A 27,773-nucleotide genomic window follows, 5' to 3' on the forward strand; every position below is an offset into this window, starting at 1 on the left:
GGGAGGAAACGGGAGTACCCACGTACACGATGTTTGTTGTCCATTTTCAGGTGATCGAACCAGGGATTCCACGCACCAGAGGTAACCACTCTAGCACTGAGCTACCTTGCTCCTCAATACAGCCAGAATGAACGGATATAACGCAAACCGGAAGCTCCAAATTCTCAAGCAAGAATACTATTTTTTTTACTTACATTCATTCGTTATTACATGCTCAACTGGCTTAATCCATTATTTAATTGAAGAAGATCTCTAATAAGATTGAGTCAGTATACTTGAAATTCCTTTTGATATCAGATAACAATTGCATGTGTTAGCTCTGGCTATGTTGAGCAATATGAATTCATTGAGTTTACAGTACTGGTTCAAGAGTGAAAATAATTACTCAGCTGATTGATTGACTATATATATCTTTACATTGATTAATTTTAATAAAGGAAGTTTAGTTGACGCTTTTTGCCTCTCCGTCCGGACACAAAAAATCTCAAAAACTATTTGATGGATCACCATTAATTATGGCCGGGATTTGTATGATTAAAAGTTAGAAACAGAGTTCTGTCATGCAGGTGATCTATCCATTTGATCCCAAGATATGGACAATCATAAAATCAGTTTCCTTTTTGTACTTGTATGGGATAGTAGAGAAATCAGAGAAACAAATTCCCCTTGCTTCTTATGCAACACCCAAGTCTTGGTTGTTAATACGGTTGCCTATGAACCAGTTAAGAGTTTTATAAAAAAGAGTTTGGTTTATCAGAAATTCCTTTATATATTTACTCTGTCTGTACGGGAGACTCAAAATCTCAAGGACTGCTTAATGGAAGACTATGAACTTTGGCCAGAATGTACAGGGTCAAACGTTACGAACCGACTTCGGTGATACAGGTAATCCACCCAGTTTGATCCCAAGATATGGACAATTATAAAATCAGTTCCTTATGTACTTGTATGGGATAGTAGAGAAATCAGAGAAACAAATTCCCCTTGCTTCTTATGCAACACCCAAGTCTTGGTTGTTAATACGGTTGCCTATGAACCAGTTAAGAGTTTTATAAAAAAGAGTTTGGTTTATCAGAAATTCCTTTATATATTTACTCTGTCTGTACGGGAGACTCAAAATCTCAAGGACTGCTTAATGGAAGACTATGAACTTTGGCCAGAATGTACAGGGTCAAACGTTACGAACCGACTTCAGTGATACAGGTAATCCACCCAGTTTGATCCCAAGATATGGACAATTATAAAATCAGTTCCTTATGTACTTGTATGGGATAGTAGAGAAATCAGAGAAACAAATTCCCCTTGCTTCTTATGCAACACCCAAGTCTTGGTTGTTAATACGGTTGCCTATGAACCAGTTAAGAGTTTTATAAAAAAGAGTTTGGTTTATCAGAAATTCCTTTATATATTTACTCTGTCTGTACGGGAGACTCAAAATCTCAAGGACTGCTTAATGGAAGACTATGAACTTTGGCCAGAATGTACAGGGTCAAACGTTACGAACCGACTTCGGTGATACAGGTAATCCACCCAGTTTGATCCCAAGATATGGACAATTATAAAATCAGTTCCTTATGTACTTGTATGGGATAGTAGAGAAATCAGAGAAACAAATTCCCCTTGTCTGTTATGCAACACCCAAGTCTTGGTTGTTAATACGGTTGCCTATTAACCAGTTAAGAGTTTTATTTTAAAAAGTTCGGTTTATCAGAGATTCGTTTATACAGTATGTTTAATCTGTCTGTCCGGGAGACTCAAAATCTCAAGAATTGCTTAATGGAAAGCCATCAACTTTGGCCAGAATGTACAGAGTCGAAAGTTAAGAATTGAGTTAGTTGATGGGGGTAAATTTTAAACCGAAAATCGTAGGGTGGTAGAAGTAAACCATTTTTGATTTTAGCATTGATCACTGGAGGGCAAAAACGCTAATATATAGCAAGAATCGGTTTCTTGCAATCGATTAAAGGTACCAGTCTCATCCTGAACTCTCTACTAAATCCGGAAGTGATAGAAATATACTATAACTTCCGGCTTCAGTACTGACATACATAGGGCAAAACAAAACCTGTAAGAGATAGCAAAAAAGGGTTTTTCTGGTATCAATGTAGTGTCTTCAGAATAAATACCAGGTTCTCTCTTAACCCTCTATTCGAAGCAGAAGTGGTTGATTTCTGCCACTTCCGGTTTTAACGTTGATCTCTATACATTAAAATCAGTAATAAATATAATGAAGCTCTTTTCTGCAATCAATTAAGAGGCCTAGTCACTGCGAAATTATAATGTCGCTAATTTTACAGAAATTATGTGATATCTTCAAATAGATAAAAGAAAGTCGAAATGTGGAACAAGAGCGCGCTAGACAATATTATTTTGCATAAGGTACCGTTATTATGAGTCACCTGGTAGCTTTCCGCTTTCAGCCATTTAGAAACGCGAAAATAAATACCGGTTACCTAAATTGCTGGAAAACGGAAGCAGATAAGTGAGTCGTGATAACGGTATCTCATATACTATAATACTCCCTAGGGAGCTCTAGTTCTATTTTTCGATTGCCTTTCATCTATTTGAAGATATCACATAATTATCCAAGAAATTGAGAATATATCACGCCATACCAACCAAACTGCTTCACGGGGTGTACAGGTCACGTTGTTATTTATTTATTTATTTATTTATTTATTTATTTATTTATTTATTTATTTATTTACAAACATAATTCCAGATACAGCTGAACGTCAATTTACACTGGAATATCTATTAAATCTAAGAAATGATGACATAATAATAATAATAATAATAATAATAATAATAATAATAAATACTACTTCTTTTTAAAGTTCGCCCCTTACCGGGACTCTTTCCATGAATATAATAATCTTCTAACTCATCTTAGTTCTCAATTCTACGAGATCCACTCCGACAGGAAACTCACAAACATCGAACTTGAGGACAGTTAAAAGTGTCGATGATTTTCAGAGGAACTTGTATCCTATAGCGTCATTCATGATTCTCAACCTAAAGCCCTAGACCACTACACTATACCATACTTTTTACCACTGAGTTATCGTGTGCAAATCCCCCACACCTTATTCATGAAGTAAAGAGGACCACATCAATTGACATTAATGGATGAAAATACATTTATCCTAATAATTAAAGTTGCCAGTATTATCTATAAACCTTCTCATATCCACGTATGTAAGGTTTAAACCTCACCAATATCTTTTTGAAGTTTAATGAAATAGTAAATCTGTTAACCTCCAAAACACTTTTTACCTAAAAAAAAAATATATATATTTAACCTTTTAACCTTAAAAAAATATGACCTTAGCTAGAGGTCTGCACGGGTTTGGCCGTAAATTTTTAAACATTAAAATGCACGGGCTCGGGCTAAAAATTAAACCCCGTGCAGACCTCTAACCTCAACACATATTTCCATGTATGGGATATGCATAAGCATCATTAATATCGTCGTTACCGGTAATGAACACAGGAAGGAAAATCCCTCTAGCCTTCTATTGCAAAGAACACAATTTAAAATTTCGCTTCCGTTCTAGAGTTATCCGTGTATAATAGAGTAACGGACAGACGGATTGGCATCTTACTTACAATCTTATATATTACAACAATTGCTAACATTACAATCTTGTAAAGACCATTAGAGTGATCCTAATAAAATGTGGATATGAAGAAGATTGGGAGTGTCTTTCTTTTCGATCTATCAACATATTTCTTAACTTCACTGCCTAATGACAGATAGAGATCCTGTATTCTGAGGTATTTAGTGGATTCGTAGACGATCTACTAGATTTTTCAGTTATATTTTATTGTTAGATTTCGATTAAATTGGGTAAGATTAGATTTGGTTTTGTTAAGTTATATAAGCAAAGTTATTGATTTCCGGAATAGTCCATTTTGAAGGAGAAGAAACGCAGATAATTGCTTCGTTGTTCACTAGTGTGAAAGTAGGTAATTTCAAATAGAAAACAAACAGTATTTCCTGCAGTCAATTGTTTCTTTTAGAGAACAATTGCCTCGAAGAGTACATTGTAGCAGGCCAGCAGACGTTAGTAAAGCTCAAAAAGTAATACAATTAGAAGTAATAAAATAGAAAATCATTATATATCTAAACATGTATTGGGAAGTGAGAACAAATAGAATTAGAGAATCATTAAATCTTTTAGTAAATGTTGATAAATCGGAAAGTAACTTCTATAAAATAATTAGATCTCTGAGGAAAAGATGGTGGATGGGAAAGTAAGAGAATTAGTTAATCATTAAATCTCTGAGAAAATATTAGTACTTGGGAAAATAAAAGAATTATTAAATAATTAAGTATTGAGGAAATGTTGGTAAGTAGGAAAGTAAGAGAATTAGCAAATCATTAAATCTCTGAGAAAATATTAGTACGTGGGAAAATAAAAGAATTATTAAATAATTAAATATTGAGGAAATGTTAGTAAGTAGGAAAATAAGAGAATTAGCAAATCATTAAATGTCTGAGGAAAAGTAAGAGAATTAGCAAATCATTAAATCTCTGAGAAAATATTAGTACGTGGGAAAATAAAAGAATTATTAAATAATTAAATATTGAGAAAATGTTAGTAAGTAGGAAAATAAGAGAATTAGCAAATCATTAAATGTCTGAGGAAAAGTAAGAGAATTAGCAAATCATTAAATCTCTGAGAAAATATTAGTACGTGGGAAAATAAGAGAATTAGTAAATAATTAAATATTGAGGAAATGTTAGTAAGTAGGAAAGTAAGAGAATAAGCAAGTCATTAAATGACTGAGGAAATGTTGGTGGGTGGTCGTTATTAAAACTATTTGGTGTAGTTGAGTTTTAATACAATAAGCAACAATATAGTTGCAAAAAAATACCAAAAATCCACGTAACAGGCTGAGAGTCAGTAACTATTTTAAATTGTCTTCCCAATAAAAACTTGTGGAATTTGCACACTACAAATTTACAGCTAATGCCTCCCGTTCAATAGGAAAGTAAGAGAATTAGAAAAAATGTTGATAGATCAGCAAGTTTTAGAATTAGGTCATAATTAAATCTCTAAGGAAACGTTAGTGTGTCAGAAAGTAAGAGAATTAGGGTCACCAATTCTTCCAGCAAATGGTGATAGATCAGAAAGTGGCAGAATTAGGAAATCAAGAAATTTTAAAGCAAATTTTTGTAGATCACTAGCTAATACAAACAATGAAAGAGGGTTGTTTCCGCGGCGTATTATGAAAAGACACGGAGATTAATGAGCCAATAACTACGAAACATTTATAGAGAAGAGAAGAAGGAATCAGTATGATTTATCTTTATTTTGTAACAAACGTTTCCCTATAAAGCATTGTGGAACTTATTAAAAAGAACAAAGATTTTTTAAAAAAACTGTTTCAATGCCTCCGAAACATTTATTTCTAATACCTGCAAAATCTTATATTACTTCAATTTTTCTAAGAGACATAAGATTTCTTAGGTATGTGTGGGCTTACTACAGAAATAAACTTACAAATGTGAAGGATTGTAATAGATTTAGCATTGTCTCGACTCATCTGAAAAATTAACTAAGCATCGGTTTTTACGGTATAGACACACCCTTGGCTCGATATTCGTTCAATAGGAGTTTGTCGACTCCACCCACTGGATGGAAGATAACTTCTCAAACTGGAAGATTGAACAAGTTTCTTTTTCTTTTCTTTTTTCTTTTTCTTTTTTGCTTTTTCTACATTGTTGTTAGCTAATATTGCTCTCTTCTCACAATGAAAAACAAAAGTCTCTATTTATATTAAGGTTTTAAAAGTCAGGTCACACTTTGAGTAAATGATTAAGAATCACTTCTACTGCAATTCCCCAGTACTCACATTCAGTTAAATACTTTCTTAATTGAATTTAACTGCACTAAGTAAAACCCGTTATCCGGACAGCGGTATATTGTACGAATACACGGAATCCTTATGTTTACTACGGAAATCTGTACGAAGCATACGTTATCCATATATTAAACACGTTACTGCCTTTTTCCGCTTAGATGATGCATCAGGCCACTGCAGAAAGTCTCACATCTAACAGCTTTCCGTAAGTTACATACGTCAGCTATATGTTATTTATGTCCATCTGTATGTGAGATACTGACCGACTATATACTGTTCTTTCTTTCGTACGGAAATTACGTTACGTGTACATGGAACAGTTATACGGAAAGTATGATATAACATGCATTTTCCGTTATACGTTTGCTACAGGACGTTACATTAGTCGTACATTAAGTCCCAAAACTACAGTATTTACGCATGTAACCTACGTTTCTACGTATGCTCTGTACGTTTTTTTCTCTTTCTTTTTGTGCTTATGATTCTCGGTTTGATTTCCAGTGTGGGCAGAAAGAGTCGGATAAAAACTGCAGAACGTTCCGGAGGGGGACTAATGGGAGTTAACGTTTCTTTTCAGTACCGAGGTTATGCGAGGCATGGACTTGCAGAAGTTTAAGGTGCAATCCGAACCACCGTAAGGCATTCAAATTTAAAGATGTCCCACCTGGAATCAAATTCGGTACCCTGTACTGCCCTGCTAAGCAAAAAGACCTTATCTCCATTTCACATACTTTCGAAAAAATAAGCAAAACGCGTTTTGGCGTAGGCTGTACGTTCAAATTTGTTGTATTCCAGTAAAACTTTATTAAATATATTTTCACGATCTAAAATTTGTGTGGTAATACAGTTAAATATTTTTGCTTATGAATTGCCACTTAAGGTCTATTTGCTTACTTTCAGTTACAGTTTTGAACATAAGTTAAACACTCATGACGTCATTACCCTTACCTATTGGTCAAGCCACGTCAATTTCACTTTAGATAGATGCATAATTGTACTACGAACATTCCCATACCAATATCTCGATTTTCGAAAAATGTGGAGTTAAGGTCTTTTCGCTTAGGACGGCAGTGTACACCAAAGGCACATTCGCTATTTACTATAGTCTACCAGCGGGAAGAGCGCTTCATAACAAAGCGTGCTGCCGACGATACGAGACGATAAATAATATTTTCTCTTCTCGTCTCCTCGCCTAAAATTTGTAGAAGTCCCGTCTCGTCTCGATTTTCGAAAAATCTTTTCTCGAATTTTTTTGTCTAATCTCGAGTATAAACTTACTATGGAATTTATGCCTTGATTTTTTCTTAATTCATCTATAAGCTATAAGAATCCTTCTGCGTCTTGGGAGGACCGCGAAGGGTGTGATATAACAACATTTAATCCACATAATTTATTAGAATATATCATGTAATGATTTGGATATCTTTAAACATTGATAAATGCTATTCATTGTGTTTCCGAAGCACTTGATCAATTTATTGCTTTGATTCAAAAGTATTGTCCCGTTTCTCTGCCAAAATTTGAAGAAACAAAATCTAGGTTTCATTTTCCATTAGGGTCCATGTAGTTCAGATCCCACATTAAGGTGTAGATCCACGTTTCATAGAGATTCGATACTCAGAACAATGTTAAAATTCTAATCAAACTTTTTTTGTAAAAGTAATAACATTATTTTAAAGTTTGAATATAAAGTATTTACTGTATTTATTACAACTCACTATCTTCCATCACCTATATTCCGTATAATTGTACTCTCGAAAATATGTATTATCATGTGATTTGAAATATGAAATCAAATCTTTAAGTTTAACGTCCCACGGTTATGCCGACTAGACTAAAGAAGACAGTGATGATGAGTAATGAATGAGATGGTGGAATGAAGAAAGTGGGAGGAAACGGGAGAACTTCGAGAAAACCCCCACACACGGTGTTTTTCCACCATGAAGTTCACTTGAAGCGAGCTGGGATCGAACCAAGGACCCCAGGCACCAGAGATAAACACTCTACCAGTGAGCCACCACGGCTTCTATTTAAAATAGGTTGTTTCTTGGTATTTTAACTAAATTTAACGACTTAAAAATGCTATGTTCCTTTCAACGAAACCATTATAAGACTACATTTGACTAGGAAAAATATGTAAGATAAACTTCGTATTTATTTACATGTTTAACCAAATATTTTATTCAGGAAAGACACTACTTTTTAATGTAATTGAATTGTTCAAAGAAATACGCTATAAGCATAAAGTCCTGCCCTGATTATAAAAAAATATTACGGAATAACCGTTGGACAGAATAATGTAAATTCTGGTCCGTTACATAGGTTAGTATTACAAGTTTTTTTAAGACCAATAGATGGCACTAGTCCTACCCAAGATTGACGCAGTACGTTACTTGGCGCACACGGGTCAGTTGGCGAAATGGCATCGAAGCAGGAGAAAGCGCAATGCTTAGTCATTCTCCGAGGTACCAAAGGGGCACACGTTAAAGTGCTCTGACGTAAGTGGTCTAAAAAAAATTGTAATACTAACCTATGTAACTGACCAGTATTTACATTATTTTGTCAAACGGTTCTTCGGGTAATAAATTTTTGTAATCAGGGCAAGACTTTATGCACACCCTGTATGTATTTAGCTGAAACCTTGTTCTTGATCTTGATAGACAAAATATAAACAATCCTTTTACATAATTGTTTATTTGTCCTGACTATTTACCACTCTGTTAAAGGATTTCTACTCACAACCGTAGAAGTAATGTTTTATGAATTAGATTTTCAAGTAAAGTCTAAAAGGCATTTTTTTAAAGTAAGCATTTAGAACAAATTCTACACATCTGAGTTCACACGTTTTCAAAGTAGTGTGGATGATTTTTTAAAAAATAAGGCTGTGCTTCCATAGACGAAAATTCATTCCTTTTCCTTGAGATACTTTTGGTTGATTGATTGATTTGGAATGAAGTGTCCCGTTCATTACCAAGACTATATGAGATGAGAATCCACAGCTTAACGTGAAATCCGAACCACATGAGCTTCTACCGTGAATTGAACCGGAGTCTTCCTGTCGAAGTCGCTTACGATAACTATACAACGTCGAGGAAGTTCATGAGTCATTTTTGAACGGTGGCTCAGTGGTAGAGCGTTCACCTCTGGTGTGTGGGGTTCCTGGTGCGATCCTAGCTCACACCAAGTGGGCATTGTGGTGGATAAATACCGTGTTCGTGGTTTTTTCTGAGTTCTCCCTCTATTCATTCCACCATTGCATTCATTTCTCAATATCACCATCTCCTTCAGCCTAGCCAGCATAACCATCAGACGTAAAACTCAAAGATTTTATTTCGTTTATTTCATGAGATTTTTATTCTGTAAGTTTCGAGAAGGAAGTCTAATTCAAAAGTTCGTTTCGTTTTTACATGTATGTAGAACATTGTATTTCTACAGTAAATGTTTGTAGAACGTTGACAAAGTTAACAAAACTACGATTTTATGAAGAAGGGAACTAATGTTTGTTCTTGAATATACAATCAGAGCTTTTATCAGTGTATATGGAACAGTTATTTCAGTTACTTCCTGATTTTCGCCTGTTTCGAATTATACAGTGTGAGTCTAAAATAATCACCATTTTTTCTCTTTCATGAAAAAGAAATGTCATACACCTCGTCTGTGAAGTGGCGTAGTGCGTAACTCAAAATCCTATTTTGAGTTCTGATTACCATCTAGCCTTATTTAACCTGCTCTACAAACGATAAAATTATAGCTAATCGAGGCATATGTCATTAATATGTCTAAATTGCTTATATTAACGAAGATATAAGCTTTTGAAAAATGGCGTATCTTAAAATGATAGCACGGTTAAACAAGGTATTTTCAATCAGTCTCCTGTAAGCTTATAAAAATCAAGATATATCACTACGTCCCTTCTCCGACGACCTATGAGACTTTAAGTTAATTCACATATTTAAAGCATTTATAATCTATTAATTCAACCCAAGAACAAAGTGTATACGATTATAACGTAGTCTTGACTTGGCAACAATGCTAAGAAGTTCTTCAGAAACGGCAGGTGGAATACATGACAAAATTAAGACCAGCGACAATTGGGATGATGTGAAAAACCGAGACAATCACTATCACATTTTTTCGAAGCTAATTTCAAACATATGAGTTGCGACACTTGCGACTACATTGTTAATTATTTTATATCGAGTCTAGAAACTAACCTAAGAGAGTTGAGCGAGAAAATTACTCTTAATATAAAGGTATATGACACGTTGACACATAGCTAACAGGATTAGGAAAGCGCAATATTTGTTGTGTGTTTTTGCTTACGAAACCGAATAAGAGAATCTGGTTGGTAAAGCTGTCAATCTGTGGCCAATAAGATTACAATTATTAGCCCTTGAGTAGAGAACGCAATGATTCTCGACTTAATCCTATTTCATTCCCTGCATTATTTATATATATATATATATATATATATATATATAGTTTGATCGGCTAAAGAAATCCTTAAGTTCTACGTCACTCGATTACGCCGACCTGGCTAAAGCAGACGGTGATTATGAGAAACGAATGAAGTGGTGGAATGAAGAAAGTGGGAGGAAACCGGAGAACCCCGAGGAAACCCACGCACACGGTGTTTGTCCAACACAAAGTTCACTTGGCGGGAGCAGGGTTTGAACCCGGAACCTCATGCACAAGAAGTGAAAGCTCTACCACTCAGTCACCGCGGTCCTTGGTTAAAGGAAGGAAATGATAGTGGAAGAATTGGTGGAATGAGAAAGTGGGAGGAAACGTGAGTAGCCCGTGAAAACTCAGGGACACGATGTCGTCTACCACAAACTTACTTGTCCGAGGACCGAACCCGTGACCTCAAGCACGAGAGGTAAGCGCTCTACCACTCAGACACTGTGTCCTCCCTATTTCTCATATTCAATAATCTCTTCGACCAAAAGAAAAACTATCAATTCTATTATATTAAGAACGAACCACACAATTTTTTAACAGAATAGAAATTAGTTTTTCTCGAAAACTAAGCATAAGAATATTATTTTTTTCACAAATCATAAGATTTGTAATAGTTTACTACATATGGGATCATTAATATTTTGACACTTTCAGTTGATCGAAATTGTAAGTAGAATCTCCAGATTAAGAAAAACTAACTTCTTGTTGATCTCAGTTGTCGCAGGTTGCAATTGTCGCTACCCAAACAGATGTCTACGAGTGGCTCAAGAAACGTTTGAGGCATTCCTCTTAAGAAAAAGTGACTTGGACAGCCCCGGGATTTACAATTTAGATTTCTGGGCTTTCGGCATCTATAGCCATTTAGCCCATCACGTATGAGGGTGACGACCCTCGGCGAGCACACTATCCGGAAAAAGGGAAGAAAGAAAGGATTGGGAAAGGAAGGAAGCGGCCTGGGACCTATAAGTTTGGTACCACCCCGGCATTTGCCTGGTGTGAATCAGGAAAACCCAGGAAAAACCTCATTCAGGGTGGCTGGCCTGAAAAAGCGTTTTACTCGTACACTTTTTCGACCGCGTTCCCCACCGGGAATCGAACCCGGGACCGTTCGTACAGAAGGCGAAAACGTTAGCTACTCCGCTACGCGGAGCCACTTGGACAGCTCCGATTATTCAAAATTAAATATTTGAGTTTTACCTCTCACAGTTATGTCGGTTAGGCGAAAGGAGACGGTGATGATGAGTAATGAATGAAATGGTGGAATGAAGAAAGTGGGAGGAAACGGGAGAACCCCGAGGAAACCCACGCACACGGTGTTTGTTCACCACAAAGTTCACTTGGCGTGGGCTGGGATCGAACCCGGGAACCCCAAGCACCAGAGGTGAACGCTCTACCACTGAGCCACCGCGGCCCCCGCTCTGATTATTCAGTTTAATGAAGAGTACAGCACAGGCATGTAAGCCGGTATTTGTATCAGGAGAGGTCCAAATTCAGTACTAGTATGTAAAATCAACCGTTAAATTAGACTAAATTTACAGATAAGTCGAGTTTTCGGGGGTCCGTACCTCTAGGACCAACCCCTTGAGTACGTCCCTGGCACTGCAATATACTACTAGTGAAAGTGGTGAAACTAGTTACGTTCTGTCCCTCCAAGCAAAAATTCTGAAATGACGCAAATATTTTGTAGAATTGTTGTTCAGTTTTCCAAATGCGTTGCGTTCTTTTCCAACAAAAGAATTTTTTTTAAAACGAAATTTATATCTGAAAACGAGCAATAACTATTTTATGTTACGTTCCCTGAAAAACAATTCAAATAAACAGTTAAAACAAGAATGTTAGGAATGATTTAAAAAATGCATCAAATTATATTGATCTTGGCCAATAATTAGTTTTTGAATCAGGGATCACAAAAGTTCTGAATGGTGTCTAAATCAAAATTTCGTATTTTTTACGGAATAAGCACATCATACTGAGTTATGTGACAGTTTTGGTTTGGCCACACTATATGTAGTTCTACAGATATAAGACTTACAAGAAAATTATTGATTGAAATATATTTTATCTTCTGGTCCAATGCGATATGAAAATATATGCTTCTCAATTGAAACAAATTTTATGCTTTTAAAAAGAATCTCATTTTCGGTAAAGTTCTTCAATAATCATTTTTAATCCATTCACCCTAGTCCGGTCAACAGTAAAATGTACACTGATGTCCTGCAAGGGATAATGTGACATTCTAAACAGTAAGTCTCTTTTTTAAAATTGTGTTCAGTTATTTTATAGAACTTACTATTCTTAATATATTTTTAAAAATGTTAGTTTTAATGAGGATAACGTTAGAAAAAAATGTAGTAAAATGAATTTAGAACCGAGTGCAGACTAGAATAAGTAGCATCTGGTAGAAGGAAGAGACACATGGACTGTTAGACGAAAATGGAATTAAAGTAATAAATCTGGAATTTCGTGGAATTTAGGTCAAACTAATCAATAGTTGAAATATGTTACCACAATTGATTCGAAAGGGGATGATACGCTTGGTATTACAAAGGAGATTGGAGAGAAATTTGTTTCAATGGTAGCGGTAAATGATAAGTGCAATATAACAGTACGTATATATCTCAATTATTTTCTTTATCTTTAAAAAAATGTACTCGTGTATAAGTGAATAAAATGTAACAGTGGCGACTCGTGAGTGAGAGACAGTGATTTAAACAATATTATTGCTTTTCTATATTTTTATTGATTTTATTTAATTATCTCTCATATAACCAAGTTTGTAAAGGGACACAGTGCATCAGCTGTAAAGCACTCACCTCTAATGCAAGGAAGTCCTTGAATTGAGACTAGCTGGAAATTAACTATGAAAGAGTTCCTGAGTTTCGGCACCATTTACTATATAACATCTATATATTAGCCTTAAGTTCATAAGATTATAGTTTCTGGAACTAATTAAAACGTAGTTTATTCACTAAATGTTCAATAATAATAATACTCAAGATAAAATATATTTAAACTCATGTATTTTCCGAAGATTTTTAACATTTACCTTTTTTATTTTTCACAAAATTCCTTCAGTATAATTGAGAATACATCCACTATTAATAGCTTCTTTACTTATTATATGCGAACTGTCTAGAAAAAACATGTTTATACATGTCTGGTCACAAAACTTAAGCTAAATGTTCAGGTCTGGCCATAAACAAAAATGATATCATACGCTACGGACTATTGTCCATATTAACATATACATATTTATAAACGTTATCGTTATAGAATCAATCCCAGTCTATGTGTGTATGTGATCGACAACATCGTGTCCATAACCTTTCTCGGGATTTTCCCCATTAGTCCCCCTCTCCTTTAGCCTAAAGGACATAATCTTGGAATATAACGCTATAAATTTCTTTTCGTTTCATTTCAACTTCTAGATACAACCTATAGGTCAATTTACATAGGGACATAAGTAAGAACTTACAAATCAATCGAATAATGCAAAAGAAAATTAGGAGGACGGTAGTCAGGGCATATATTTTCAGGTACCATGTCGGCATTCACGTGGTGAAATTGTTGAAAAACCATGGAGAAACCACACTCAGAATGGTTGATTACTGGATGCGAGTGCGAGATCTTCCGAGGTAAAAAAGAATGCTTACCAATAATAATAATAATAATAATAATAATAATAATAATAATAATAATAATAATAATAATAATAATAATAATAATAATAATAATAATAATAATGTATTCGTTTTGACATAAGAACTGCTTATCTTAATATTATCAATCACGTTATATCATTTTCTTTCCGTTCTATTTCACGTTCTATCATTCTGTGCCTTCTCGTAACAGTAGGATCATTTCAGGTTTTGCATGGGCGGGAGTGGTTAGACTCCCCAATACAAGTTATTTTCACGTTTTTCATTTATATATTATTATATTATTCATTAAAATGTATACGTATCAAACTTAGCGGGGGAGCAATTGCCCACCTGAAGGTACAAGCTAACGCTAACTGCCATGTGACCGAGTGGTTAGTGTCTGTACTTCCTGTGTGCGTGGTACTGAGTTAGACTCCTACTGGGGTATTTACTTCTTATACAAATACACTACACACTACTTCTGTGTGAGTGTTTCGGATCCCACTTTGAATACCAGGTTCCGTTGTCCTAGAACGTTATATTTCAGTTAATCCAATCCAGAGAATGTATCCACATTCTTATAAAGGTGATAATAATGATCTCGAGAAACGATTTCTGACCTGGAATACTCAACACTTACCACTCTTCAGTGCCGTGCCTTGAGGAGGGCGAGTCTGACGACGGCCCTGGGCGCCGAAGTAAGGAGCACAAAATTCGGGAGCTAAAAAGAAAAGAAAAGAGGAAAATGTGCTTAAATCCTCTTCCTGCTTTAGAAAGTGGTCCTGTAATCTTACGCATGTTAGGAAAATGCATGTGCACACATATAAAATGGAAGGAAAAAAGTAATAAAAAGTGCTCAAAATAAAAGAATATCAGGGTTTATTTTTGAAACTTTTCTTGCGCTTTGTGGCTGGTCTCTTGACCTCAGTCATATGTACGGGGGAGCCGTCGTTTACTCTCGCCCTGGGCGCTGATTTTTCACGGCACGACCCGGCCAGTCTTTCTTTTCGCGTGTGATTTTCTCTAGAAAGTTTTGGATCATTTCCTAAATCAGTGTTGCTAACAATATCTTGATTAAGTCCCTGCAACTAAGTTTTAAAAAAAGGCTTTACTTTTCACCAAAGAGTCCTTACGAGATATTTTAACAAATATCAGTACTGAATATATGATCATGCATTAAAATTGTCATTAAACAAAATTATATACCTATTTTTACTTGCAAGAAACCCATTTCGGATAGGACTCTTTTTTCCAGTGCCACTAAGTTCGAATCTCGTAAAGAACAGGTGATCCAATAGAACACATCGGTTGTGGAGACATATGTGCTCTTACGTTATGCGGAAATTTTTACAGTCTGTTTCTTGTGACTTCAGGGGAGGATTTATAACCAAAAGTAAATTAAGAAGCTCTGCTTCACTTCTGTTCTTTATTTTAGTGTCATTCAACATAAAAGAAATTCATTAAAGTCAATTCGAACTCTACATGGGGCTCTTGGTTCGATCCCAGCTCGCGCCAAGTGGTGAACAAACATCGTGTGCGTGGGTTTTCCTGAAGTTCTCCCGTTTCATCCCACTTTCTCCATTCCACCATTTCATTCATTTCTCATCATCATAGTCTCCTTTAGCCTAATCAGCATAATCGTGGGACGTAAAACTTAAAAATCTCATTTCATTTTCGAATTCTACAGTACTTATCTTCTTTCTTTTCGGAAGTTAGAATCTGAATTGATCATAACCAAAGTTGGTAATTGAAACAATTACAATTTGTTAGAATAATGTGGCATTGAGTGACCAATTAATATTATTTAATAACGGGCTCTTTGCTGTAAACAAATTGCGAAAGATCAGAACGTATCAAAGAGATATACTCTAATAAACGAATAACACAGATATAATCTTAGAGCTGTATGTCGGGATAAATTTCGCATAAAAGATATAAAGAATTAATAGCAGCATTAAAAGATAAACAAAGGGCAAACAATTAGTTAACACTTGCAACTAACACTACGAATGTCTGTCTCATCCAAATCTCAATGTCCTCCAATAGTGTTTATTACTAAAAGTAAACAACACTATTCCAAAGTTCTTAGTCGCACCTACATCACACACATTAAGAAAGCGGCTTCTCTCAGTCTGATTTAAAACTGTTAGAGTCTAGTTCACCACTCGCCCACCCTCGACTTAATAAAGAACTTACTGCAACTAATCAGGAAACCAAGTACAGAAGAAGTTTTAATAATTAGTTTTAATTAAATCTTTCAGTTTTACGTCCCACGATTATCCATTTTAGGCAAAGGTAGACGATGATTAAAGCAAGTGAATGATCAGTGGCGTATTTAGGGGGGCTTCCGGGATTAATCCCCCCCCGAAATCTCACTTACTATAGTAAAATATATGAAATATCTTACAGAATTTTCATATTTTGAGGCAAAGCCCCTCTCCGAAACTTAGGAGAGCCCCTCCGAAACTTAGCAAATCCCCCCCGAAACAAAATCGTAAATACGCCACTGTGAATGATGATGGAAGAATTAGTAGAATGAGAATGTGAGAGGAAATGGGCGTGCCCATAGAAAGCCCATGGATACGATGTTGTCCAAGACAAACTTACTTAGCCGGGGATCGAGTCAGGGACCCCATGCACCAGAAGTATGAACTTTATCACTAAGCCACCATGCTCTCCAGTTTTTAATAGAATCGTGACTAAAATCGTAAGTTATTTTCGCATGTTTTGGATATTCCCATTAAACCCAGGGTGTACTCGTCTGTTCTGAAACGACTTGTCCCAGTTGATACAGCTTGCTCCTTGTCGGATTCTAACCTGGAGCTTCAAAGTTGGTGACACGGCGACAGTCTTGTAACCCTTGACGACCACGAACGGGGTTGTAAATCACTTGATTGCAGTCGGTTGAGAACCTCACTTCAGGTCAATCGATCTATGTACTTCCCATTGTCCGATGTTAGTGACATATTATCAGCTTCTCTAGATGATTTTCTTACAAAAAATTAAATACGAAATGAAGTCTTTCAGTTTAACGACCAACGATTATGCCCTTTAGGCTAAGGGAGACGGATGATTGATCCAAGTGAGTGATAATTGAAGAATTCATGGAATGATCATGTGGGAGGAAACGGGAGTTCCCCGAAAAAATTCACAGACACTATGTTCTTCACCACAAATTTACTTGGCCGGGGATCGAGACAGAGACCACCATGCGAGAGATAAGCTCTCTAAAAGTGAGACACTGTGCCCGTGGTTTTCTTGCACGCAGATGTATGAGCTGGGGTGACCCAAGACAAAGCTACCATATACCCCGAATAAAGATTAGTGAGTGAGGCTATAAATTTAGAAAATCCATACTTACGGTTAACAAAAATGTTTAAATGTTCCTTCTTTTAGGGAAATGTCTCTGCTGTTGGCAACATTGCTCTAGACTACTGCGCTGTTCATCAGTCGTTCCAGCTAAACTTTGGGTGACCGTCGCTTGGTACACTACAATAAAACACCTTCAAATGCGTGGCAACCAGGTTGAAATGCATTGAATCTTCCCGATAAATGACATTGGCTTAATTTGATTGGCTGGATGCCAACTGATGTTACCCACATGGCAACAGAAGTCAGAATTCGATTGGACTATCATGGACACACACACGCTTGAATGATTGCTTGGAATTCCATGTCTCATTTCCAGCTCCGAGGCTATGTGAGACGGAGCTTAAAGTGGGATCCGAACTATACTCGATTTGGCATCTAAGAGAAGCCCATCCAGAGAAACGAAACCACAGGCGTTAACCACAAAGGGATACATACGCACATACGCGTACCAGCAAAGAGTACACAGTAGAAGAAGCAAATCCTGTGGCCAATGGTGGCCTAAATTCCCCAGAGACACGCGGTGCGTGGGGAGGACGAACTTTAAGGTTTCCTTCAAGTTATGAAACTAGATTTGGGGTTGTTGACTAGCTATGAAGTAAGGGGGTAGAGCCAGTTTCCCTGGCACTACGAACGGTGCAGAATAGGTCCAGATACAGAAGGTAATCATACAAACTGTAGAAATGATCACATTACTTCAATCAGAACTAGTTACTAGTCAGAAACAATTGTCTTCGCTCAACGATGCGTACTCTTCTCCCCTTAATGCTCTTTGAATTTCGGAAATATACAAACAGGCACAGAAGTGAAATAGGAAACTACCACACACAGAGAGAGAGAGAGAGAGAGATTTATGTCTCTCTCTCAACCATATATATGGTAGTTGCCTATTTCATTTCTATTGCATTGTTTTCTTAGGACACTTAATCAGTTGCAGGAAACCGCTTCTATCTATTTATTAGTTTATTGCTGTATAGTGATGATCTTTAAAACCGCACATTGTTGATTTGTACCATGTGTTGATTTGTACCATGTGTTGATTTGTAAAATTGATGATCCACTGGGTAGTTCCTGAGATTTTGTCTCTTCCGAACAGCCACACGGACAGACAGGGTAAATGTATACAGGAATTTCGATAAAATTACTATTTAAATAAAGCTTGTTTAATGTTTAAATATACTAGCATTACTAGAGTTAAGGTTGGCAAGGGGTTATGTTTAACAGCCCCTAGTGGATTAGACAACACTTCGTAACTTAAAACAATGTTGGTTGCCTACACAACAGGGATAACATCTTCGTAGAAATCTGTATCCTACGAGTTGAAGAGCATCTAAGATTTTCTATAAATCTATTCTCCCCGAGCCGAACAATGAGCATTTCAAGCATGGATCGTTGCTCGTTATTTTACAGGTCTTTAATTTCAGATATTGTGCCTAACTTTCCCGTGAGAAAAATAAACGTTTCAGCTAATAACAAGCATCGTCTCGGAAAACGTATTTGCTTTTATTGGAAGAGCTCTGTATTGTCTCATACCTCGTTAGTATTGTCTTGTAGGAAACCATACCTGTAATATTTTATAATTGTATATTTCAGTTAATTTACTAATCAAAATCGGTTTTTCTAAAAGGTAACTTAGACATTGGTCTCGATTGATGAAGAGTTCCACTCAAGACTATGTGGATAGAGTACACGCCTTTGGAGTGAGAGATCTGGGTTTGATTCTCGGCGAGATTTCATGTGGTTCGGATAATACGTTAAGTTGTTGGGTCTACGTATCATATAGCCTCGTTGCTGAACGAGACGTTAAATTCAAGTTCCCTGAAGTTGGCTGAAGTTTAACCTGTCTGGTTTCTATATCTATTACAACGGTCATGGACGTAGTTTATCCTGTTTTCCGCTTATGTTTTAAATGGAATATTTTAGTTTTTGGTAACTTAGGCGGACACCAGATTGTACTGTTAATAATATAATTTGCTATCTGGTGATTCCGAATTTGATATCCTGAGGTACAAAATTGTTTTCTTTAAACAATTAAAATAAAATCTAATTCGGAAAGATTAAGATCCCTCTTTAGCATATACATTATATAAAATGATATATATTGCTCTGAGATACATGTTTCGTAAACAGTCAACCATCTCTCCGAGATTTAATCTTTCATTTACATAATTTTTAAAAACAGTCTTGTTATGTAAGCAAGGGCGCCGAATTCTCTGTAAATTTGGGGGGCCCATTCAGATGCAGAAGCATATATATGAGGAATTTAAGATAAGTTGCATTCAAATTATGCCAAATATTGTGTATTCGTAAATACAATGCGGGGACTCGAGCTTTGGAGGGGCTGGGCCCCCTCTCCCTCCCCCAGGATCGGCGCCGTTGTCTGTTAGCGGAACAAATGTAATCAGTATGCATTAATAGATTGGTGAGACTTAGTGGCATATTTACGATTTTGTTTCGGAGTCGTGGGGTGGGGGCTTTGCTAGATAAATGCAAGATATTACATTTACTTTAATGTAGTCAGGGGCGGATGCGCCCCGATCGCCCCCCAGAAGAGAATACTTTCTTATTTTATATATATAAATAAAACCCATCCCAAAGTTTGGAGCCCTTAAAAGTAGCAGTATGACAATCCACCGTCCCCCCTCCCCCCCAGAAGTCGGCCCTGGATCCGGCCCTGAATGTAGTAAATAAAATTTCGGGGGCTTAAGCCCGGAAGTCTCTTAAATACGCCACTGGTGTGACTTGTGATAAATGAATCTAAAATATACTTTCGGAATATGGTTTCCATCTTTGTTCGCTTGGCGTCCTACTTTGTCAACTCTGCATACTTTAAGCACTCCCAGGATGCTCGTTAGTCTGACACTTTTTTTTAAAATTTCAAATGCAACATTCAATTTTCAAATCTTCAATAATAATAATAATCGCCAATTTATATTTATTTCCAGGAAAAGTTCTGCATATCTCTTTTTCGCAATATTACTAATTACGAATGTAATTTAATTGTCAGTAGTTTGTCCCCCTCGCTCTTTACGCTATCGCTGCACTAAGATCTAGGAATTGGTCAAAGGGAAAGTGTACAAACGTCCGTATTTCATTTTCTCCATTGTAAGCATTGATCAACTGCCATAAATGCTATTTCATTCCGTATTAATTTGGATTTCAATGTGGTCCAAGAGCGCACTCACTGTTCAGTTCACAGTGTCCGCACCCTCCCCTAAGATTTTCTACCTCAGCATACATTTATACACTTTGTCAATAATACTCTACTTGTTTAACAGGGAAATGATTGATGTAGCATGAAAATTTGATCTTGCATTTCATCTGTACTCTTTCTCTTATAGAAACAATCTAGTTCTGTCATTATTTTCTGAAAATATAGGTGGAAGTATTTTATAATCACTTATAGTCTTTTTGGGTGCAAAATAATACCCGTTCAATCCTACAGAGACACAGTGGCTTGTAGTAAAGGACTTCACCACCCAACAAAAATTTCTTGGTGCCCGCCTGATCTTATATGATACTAAAAGGGCATATGCAAGAGCTTTTACCCGCGGCAGATATTTTAGTAGAAACTCATATAAATCTTTTTTTTTTTTTTTTAATATTAACTAACTCTATGGACTATGGAACCCGGAGATTCAATGTCGCCTTCACAAAAGCTCTCCACTGACTTCTATCCTTAGCCAACTGGATCCAGTTTCTACTTTGTATTCCTATTTCTGCGAGATCCATCTTAATGTCCTCCGATATATACCTGGGTCTTCCTAATGGTCGTTTTCCGATTGGTCTTCCTAATGGTCGTTTTCCGATTGGTCTTCCAGTTAAGACTTTGAAAGCGTTCCTACTTTCTTCCATCCTGGCTACACGAAAATCAATAACAGATTATTTTCATTCATCACTCACAATTCTTAGTTACAGTTAACCACCACTGTATCCTTCCGTTATTTCCCTGTATCCATCATTCCTTAACATATACCGTATTTCTTAGACTACAGTAGTTTATGATTCAGCGCTTTTTAAGTATTTTCTTTTCGCCTGACAAGGCCAGGCAAAACTGCCTTGTAAAGATCACGCTTACTGTATTACTTGATAAAATGATCCATGGCTGTTAACGTCACGCAATCTACCAATTTATAAAGCTAAGAACTTCTCCAAGCCCCTGTGTTCCGACATAAGCAGTTCAGCGACCAGTAAATATTTTATACATTCCTGTCTTAAAGAGTGCGGAAACGCTACAGGGGAATCAGTAGCAAGATAAACCAAATGTTATTTAAACAAAAGAAAAACGAGTCCCTTTTGCGTTACTCTATATCACGCCTATAGTCATGAGGTCCAGAAGGTCACTTCTTGTATAGTTTTTTGTCTGCACTGTCTTGTTAACTTGGCCAAAATACTGGTCAAAAATATCTGTAATACAGGCAGAGCCGTAGCTAACGGGGGACGAGTGGGGCAGTTGCCCCGGGCGTTGATAGCAAGAGGGCGCCGAACGAACAAGAAGTAAAAAAAAAGTGTTGAAAATGAGTCAATCGACGCGTCGCTCCGAAAAAGTATTTGTGCCCTATTAAATCAATACTGTTGTCGGTTTGCAAAGAAATAGATTTGTTAAAAATTTTCTTGCTCGCTCCGCTCGCAACAGAAATGTTTCAATAACAGTCACCAGTTTTTACTTTTTACTTTGAAAAGTTAATATATAATTATGATTTGTTAATGAAAATGTGGTATACAAGGTGTCGAGTAACGAGCTATAGCCTACACAGGAGCGTTTTCAAAATCAGAAATGGTCAAAATTGTATTCGGCGTTTTGGTGGTAATGAATTTGCTTAGATAATCACGCTTTTTTACCCAATCGAATTAATCATGAAGGTGAGAATGAAGACTTTGAGAAATTCGCAAACAATGCTCCTTCTGAATTTCAATTACATTTTACATAATATTTTTACTGTAAAAGAATCGAAATTAAAACGCTATTTGTGTTGCCATCTCTTCTTGTTGTTCACCTCAACCATAGGTTGGTGGGCAACATGAAAATTTTAAAACTTTTCTCTCGCTTGTGAGAGCTGTTTTATACTTTGATAATGCCTCTTTATCGCAACTGCATCTAGATATTCTATCCTTGGTCTTCCTCTTCCTGGTTTTCCTTCTACCGTTTCCTCTATCAGCACAGTGTTCCAATCGGAGTGTCGAATAAGATGGCCAAGCATGCTGTTTCTTCTTTTTCCTATTATCTTCATGATCTGTCGTCCTTCATTATCTTCCTTTGTTACGTCTTCATTCCTTTTCCTTTCGGTCCATGAAATGCGCAGCATTCTGCGCCAGTACCATATTTCAAGTGCTTCTAGCTTGGATATTTCACCTTTTCTCAATGTCCATGTCTCTGATCCATAATGCGCCACGCTCCATACCAGTGTCTTAATAAATCGTTCACGAACGTCCAGCGACACATTTCTTGATGTTAGTAGTCCTCTTTTCCTATAGAATGCTTGTTTATCCTGCTATACACATACAGAATAAAATTACAGAAATGTATAATTATTACTGGAAATTAATGCTGCCATCCATTTCGACACAGTTTTTAATGTATTGAAATTTCATTTCTTATCGATAGTATGAAATGTTGTAAACAGTTGTAAATTTCCATAACTGTTCTCCAAGTAAACCTGTATACAACTAAAGGTAGTTTCGTCAAGTTCAAAATAAGCCTCCTAAAACCAGCTCTTATTTGTAAAAGAATACATAATGATCGCTTTTGGCTGTTGCAATGGTCTGTCCAAGCAGCTTGAGAAAAATTCAGCGGAGTATGACAACAAAAACTGCTTCTCTTATATGAAAAAAAAAAGGAAAAGCTTGGTAAAGTGAGGGTAGAGGCCGCTGAATTCTATTTCACCCCGGGCGCTGAAATCTCTAGCTACGGCTCTGAATACAGGTCCATAGCCAGAAAGGGGTCACACTTGACCAGTTTCTCTACCCCTTCAAATTATGATTTGGGGTTTATATAAACCATATATAAGAATATTATTTGAACAGGAATTTCTTGTGCACTTTCGGGTCTAAGTGGCTAGCGCCTATGCTTCCAATACATATATTGCCAGATTCGATCCCTGGTGGGAGAAGGGTGCTAAATCTCGATCCTGAGTAGGAGTAATAGAATTGTATATTGTTTATTTATTAACCCAATCTAGTGATGATACAACAGAATTAGCGTGTGAAGGAGAAAAATATTCAAAGATGAGACATACGGAACATATTTACATCCACAGGAAATAAGGCATAAACATTGGGGTTCTGATCTTTTAACATGTTGGATAGGTGACCGAATCCGCCGTCAGCAACAATAACAGCCTCTACAAGCTGTCGAAACCTCCTGCAAGCAATAATGAGATAAGTCTTAGGAATATTTGCCATTGCACCCATATCAGCTTCTTGAGACCCGCAACTGTGTTGTGTAGATGCCTATTGGAGCCCCCATACGCACTAGTCCAATTTGTTAATAGCTAGGGAGCCGGGGACCATGAAAATTGTTGGACATCCATTCTTGGTTGCATAAGCTATATGGGATAGAGGGGAGTTCTGCTGAAAAATATACGGCCTCCCACGAACTACAACCGTAATCCAGAGTTTCAGAACCATGTTCAACACCTCGGTATAAGCAACGGCATTTACTTTGGCACTACACGAAGGAAATGTGAATGCATCATGTTACTTTCACTGCTCACGAGCCCCAGAATAATCACTGAGGTGCAAGACGGTTGGAATCTTCTTGTGGCATTTCGACAGCCTCTGATCTTTTTCACATTAGTCCTGGACAACGTTTTACTCATCGGAGAAATACTACAGAATTCATGGCTCCTCTGAAGGTTTCAGCTTGTTCAGGAGGCGTTTGGCTCTGGTAAGTAGGTTCACCGTGCTTCTCTCGAGTAAAAACTGTCCGATCCGGATCACGTTCCACTTATTACGAAAGTTCCCATGAACCACGTGTCGGATGGTGGCGTGTGCTCGCATAAACTTCCCAGGATCCTCGTCCATTGCAGCGTGGACAGAACGGACGAATTTCGGCGTCCTAATAATGTCCGAGCGCCAGGAAAGCGATGACCACATCGTCCTTGACAGCTTTCAGTTCTGTCTGAACTTTGAAGACAAATGGGACCCGAAGAAATTTAGGAGTGCAGCGATGTGTGAATCAGAGTATTCTGCAATAAAGGAGAAAATTACAGTAAGCTTCTTACTTTTATGGAATAAGCTAGATTTTCCCAATGTTTACCTGAAAAGAAAGTATTTGTAACTATGACATGCAGGATACTGTGTGATCTATAATGTATATTCTCAAATAGCTGCCGCACCCTGTATATCAATTGATAGATGTCATGGATCTGAACAAAATGGCAAACATGAAAGCAAATCCACATGATCAGTTTTCGAAAAAAATCAACATAAATAATCTTTCCGGAGCACTAAAGAAATATTTCATTGGCGGCCATCTATTATCGGAATTGAAAACCTGCTTCTTTTTTATTTTAATTATTTTCTTGTTTACTTTAAAGGCAGGAATTTTAATGTTTTGATGTAACTGATTTCTTCTTCAAATCTAGTAAAATCTCTTTTCCTTTATCGAAATGAATTTGGATTATTGCTATACAACAGTAGCATAACATAATATGTACAGGGTGACCACACAGTCCTAGTTACCCCTGGAAATAAGTAACATAAACCACTAAACGTACGTAAATAACTACACGGAAAGAACTGAATGACATGAACAATAATGCTTTCGAGAAGTTTTATTTAGATAGGAAACATTAAGTGTCCAAAGGATCAGTCTGTCGACCGTCATTCTCATGACAAAGAATAATACGCCGCCAGGTTCTGTACGACATTTTGCGGAGCATTGCAGGTGTAACTGTCAGCTATCGTAAACTGGTTGTGCAACGATACCCTTTAAGAACCCCATAGTGCATTATGACAGATCTGGGCTTCGTAGTGGCCAGACAAGTTGTGCGGACAGATCGGTACTACCATGACACATCCAACGCCCAGGAAAGACTTCCGTAAGATATTCGCGTACGGCAAGGGTATAATGGGCAGGTGCCCCATCATGCTGAAACCAACATTTCTCTTTGATTCCGTACTTCTCCAAGAGAGGAACGAACAACTGTGATTTCCCTCATGCACCCAACAACTTGCAATAACACGTTTCTTCAATACTGTAACTGAAAGTATCAACCATCGTTCATACAATCTGAAACAATGGCAAATCTTACATGAGCATTTATAAAAGGATAACAGGAAAACTTACATTAGCATTTATCAAGGGGTAACGGGACTTGTGGTTACCCTGTACATTTTTAAAGACAAACAAATTACAACATTATGAAATAAATCTATACGGATGGCAAAACATGCAACCTTTTGGCCATCCTGTAATTTTTAGCTCCGGTAGTTGATCATACTGAGATCTATATGCTGAAAAAAATTGATAATGGATTAATTAAAAATTCCACAATTAAAAGTATATATGTCGTTTTCAACAGTGAAGTGAAAGTATTTTAAATTTAATTCAAAGGTTGTAATTTGATCTCCTGTAATAAATATGTATATGTTTTGCCATCCTGAAATAGAATATTGAATTCCGTAGCTGTATCTCCTCTCTTCGTTAGGAAATGCATTGTGATCAAAATGAATCATAAAAGCCCAGTTCAAGATAGATGCTAACAGGGGTGTCATTTAGGGAGGGCAGACAGGGGAAATAGTCCCACCTCGAGATTGAGAAATATATGCTTTATTAATAAATTGCATATTAAGGTACTAATAATAAACGTGAAACTCTAATGTCTGTGGACAATCTGCCTCCCCTCCCCCCCTCGTTTGCAAAATTTGATATCACGCTATTGGTAGTAACTCTGGTCAGGACGGTTCAGCCGTTTCTGCGCTATGATGTAAGAAACAACATCGATTATATTTTGGTATTTTATTGATAGTTTTTTTTTTAAATCAAGGACCCTATATATCTGTACTGCTATGGCAAAGCATTATACGTACATTTAAAAAAAATATAGGAGAGCAAATAACAACCGGTTGAACTAAATTTCAAATACACTGATGAAAACGAAATAAATAAATACACTTACTGCTAAATAGGAATTTTTCAATTAATCAACTATCAATATTTTCTAGTATATAGATTTCAGTATGACAAACTACCAAGGCCAAGGGTGCCCATCAGGGGGGGCAAGGTGGGGGCGCTCGCCCCCTAGAGGAAATTGTAGTTCAGAATATCGAAAATCCAATAGAATTTTTACATTAGTTACAGCAAAATTTGAAGCTATTTTTGAAACGTCGCTTATACTTGCCTCCCCTTGGAAACCACAACATGGGCGCCCTTGACCGGGGCGAAAAGTTAGAAAATGGCCAAAAAGTGATACATCAAGTTTCGCACTCCTCATATAGATTAATGTTCAGTACTCTTAATATTAAATTTGATTGTTAGATATTAAAATTATAAATTGTAAAATTTAATTTTCAGTATATAATGGGTATCGAAATAGATATTTTTAAAAAATGTCAGTAAAATCAAACCGTTAAAGAGATCTAGTTCATTAAAAATAACAGAAACATAATTCCCATAGAAACAAAAATGTTGTAGGTATTTGACCCCGTTAAGAGGAAACTGATATCCAAACATACTTTATTAAGCCTTGCAAGAGAACAGTATGTGGTTAATGAAATATATGATGCGCCTAGTATCACAAGCCGCTAATCCATTTTTTACAGAAATTGAGTTATATATTGCTTGTAATATGTTTGATCTAAAGGAATGCCATGGAAGCAGTACTTTGTTTAAAAGCTTGATATTTCATACTTAAAAAAAAATAGTTCAAATATGGGACTTTGAACGCGTGTATATGGAGTTTCACTGCACGTTTTGCAAGATTACTCGAAACTAAGCGAAATGGATGTGGCGGAATTTGATACTAGGCGATTCATATGATGATACAATTATAAAAATATTTCAGGTAATGTTTCCGGATACGTAAGCTTTGCTTGTAATATACTATGTGCATATTAATTGGTATATAATTGCATTCTAATTGTATTGTAAGCTTAACTACAAGTTGGTGTATTTCTTTTGTCTTTGCAGGTGAGTGGTCTACGCTTCGAGACCCAGTTGCGGACTCTCAACCAGTTTCCCGATACGTTGCTGGGGGACCCCGCCCGACGAATCCGCTACTTTGATCCGCTCAGGAACGAATATTTCTTCGACAGGAACCGCCCTAGTTTCGATGCCATCTTGTATTACTACCAAAGCGGGGGCAGGTTGAGGAGACCCGTCAACGTCCCCTTGGACGTGTTCTCCGAAGAAATTAAGTTTTATGAACTTGGCGAACTTGCCACAAACAAATTCAGGTAAGTGCAGTAGTGTCGGTAGAAGGGGTTTAG

At 36.7% G+C, this 27,773-nt stretch overlaps 1 protein-coding gene across 3 annotated transcripts in view; it reads left to right on the plus strand.

Moving 5' to 3' along the window:
• Sh (Potassium voltage-gated channel protein Shaker) overlaps positions 1-27,773 on the plus strand; it is a 907,958-nt gene that overhangs the window by 590,196 nt on the left and 289,989 nt on the right. For all 3 annotated transcript variants that reach the window (XM_081727649.1, XM_081727648.1, XM_081727651.1), the window contains exon 3: positions 27,475-27,740. In XM_081727649.1, coding sequence (XP_081583775.1) covers positions 27,475-27,740 — 266 coding nt within the window. The remainder of the gene's footprint in view (positions 1-27,474; positions 27,741-27,773) is intronic.

This window comes from Thermobia domestica, chromosome 10, assembly GCF_964235325.1.
Source record: "Thermobia domestica chromosome 10, izTheDome1.hap1.1, whole genome shotgun sequence".
Taxonomy (NCBI): domain Eukaryota; kingdom Metazoa; phylum Arthropoda; class Insecta; order Zygentoma; family Lepismatidae; genus Thermobia; species Thermobia domestica.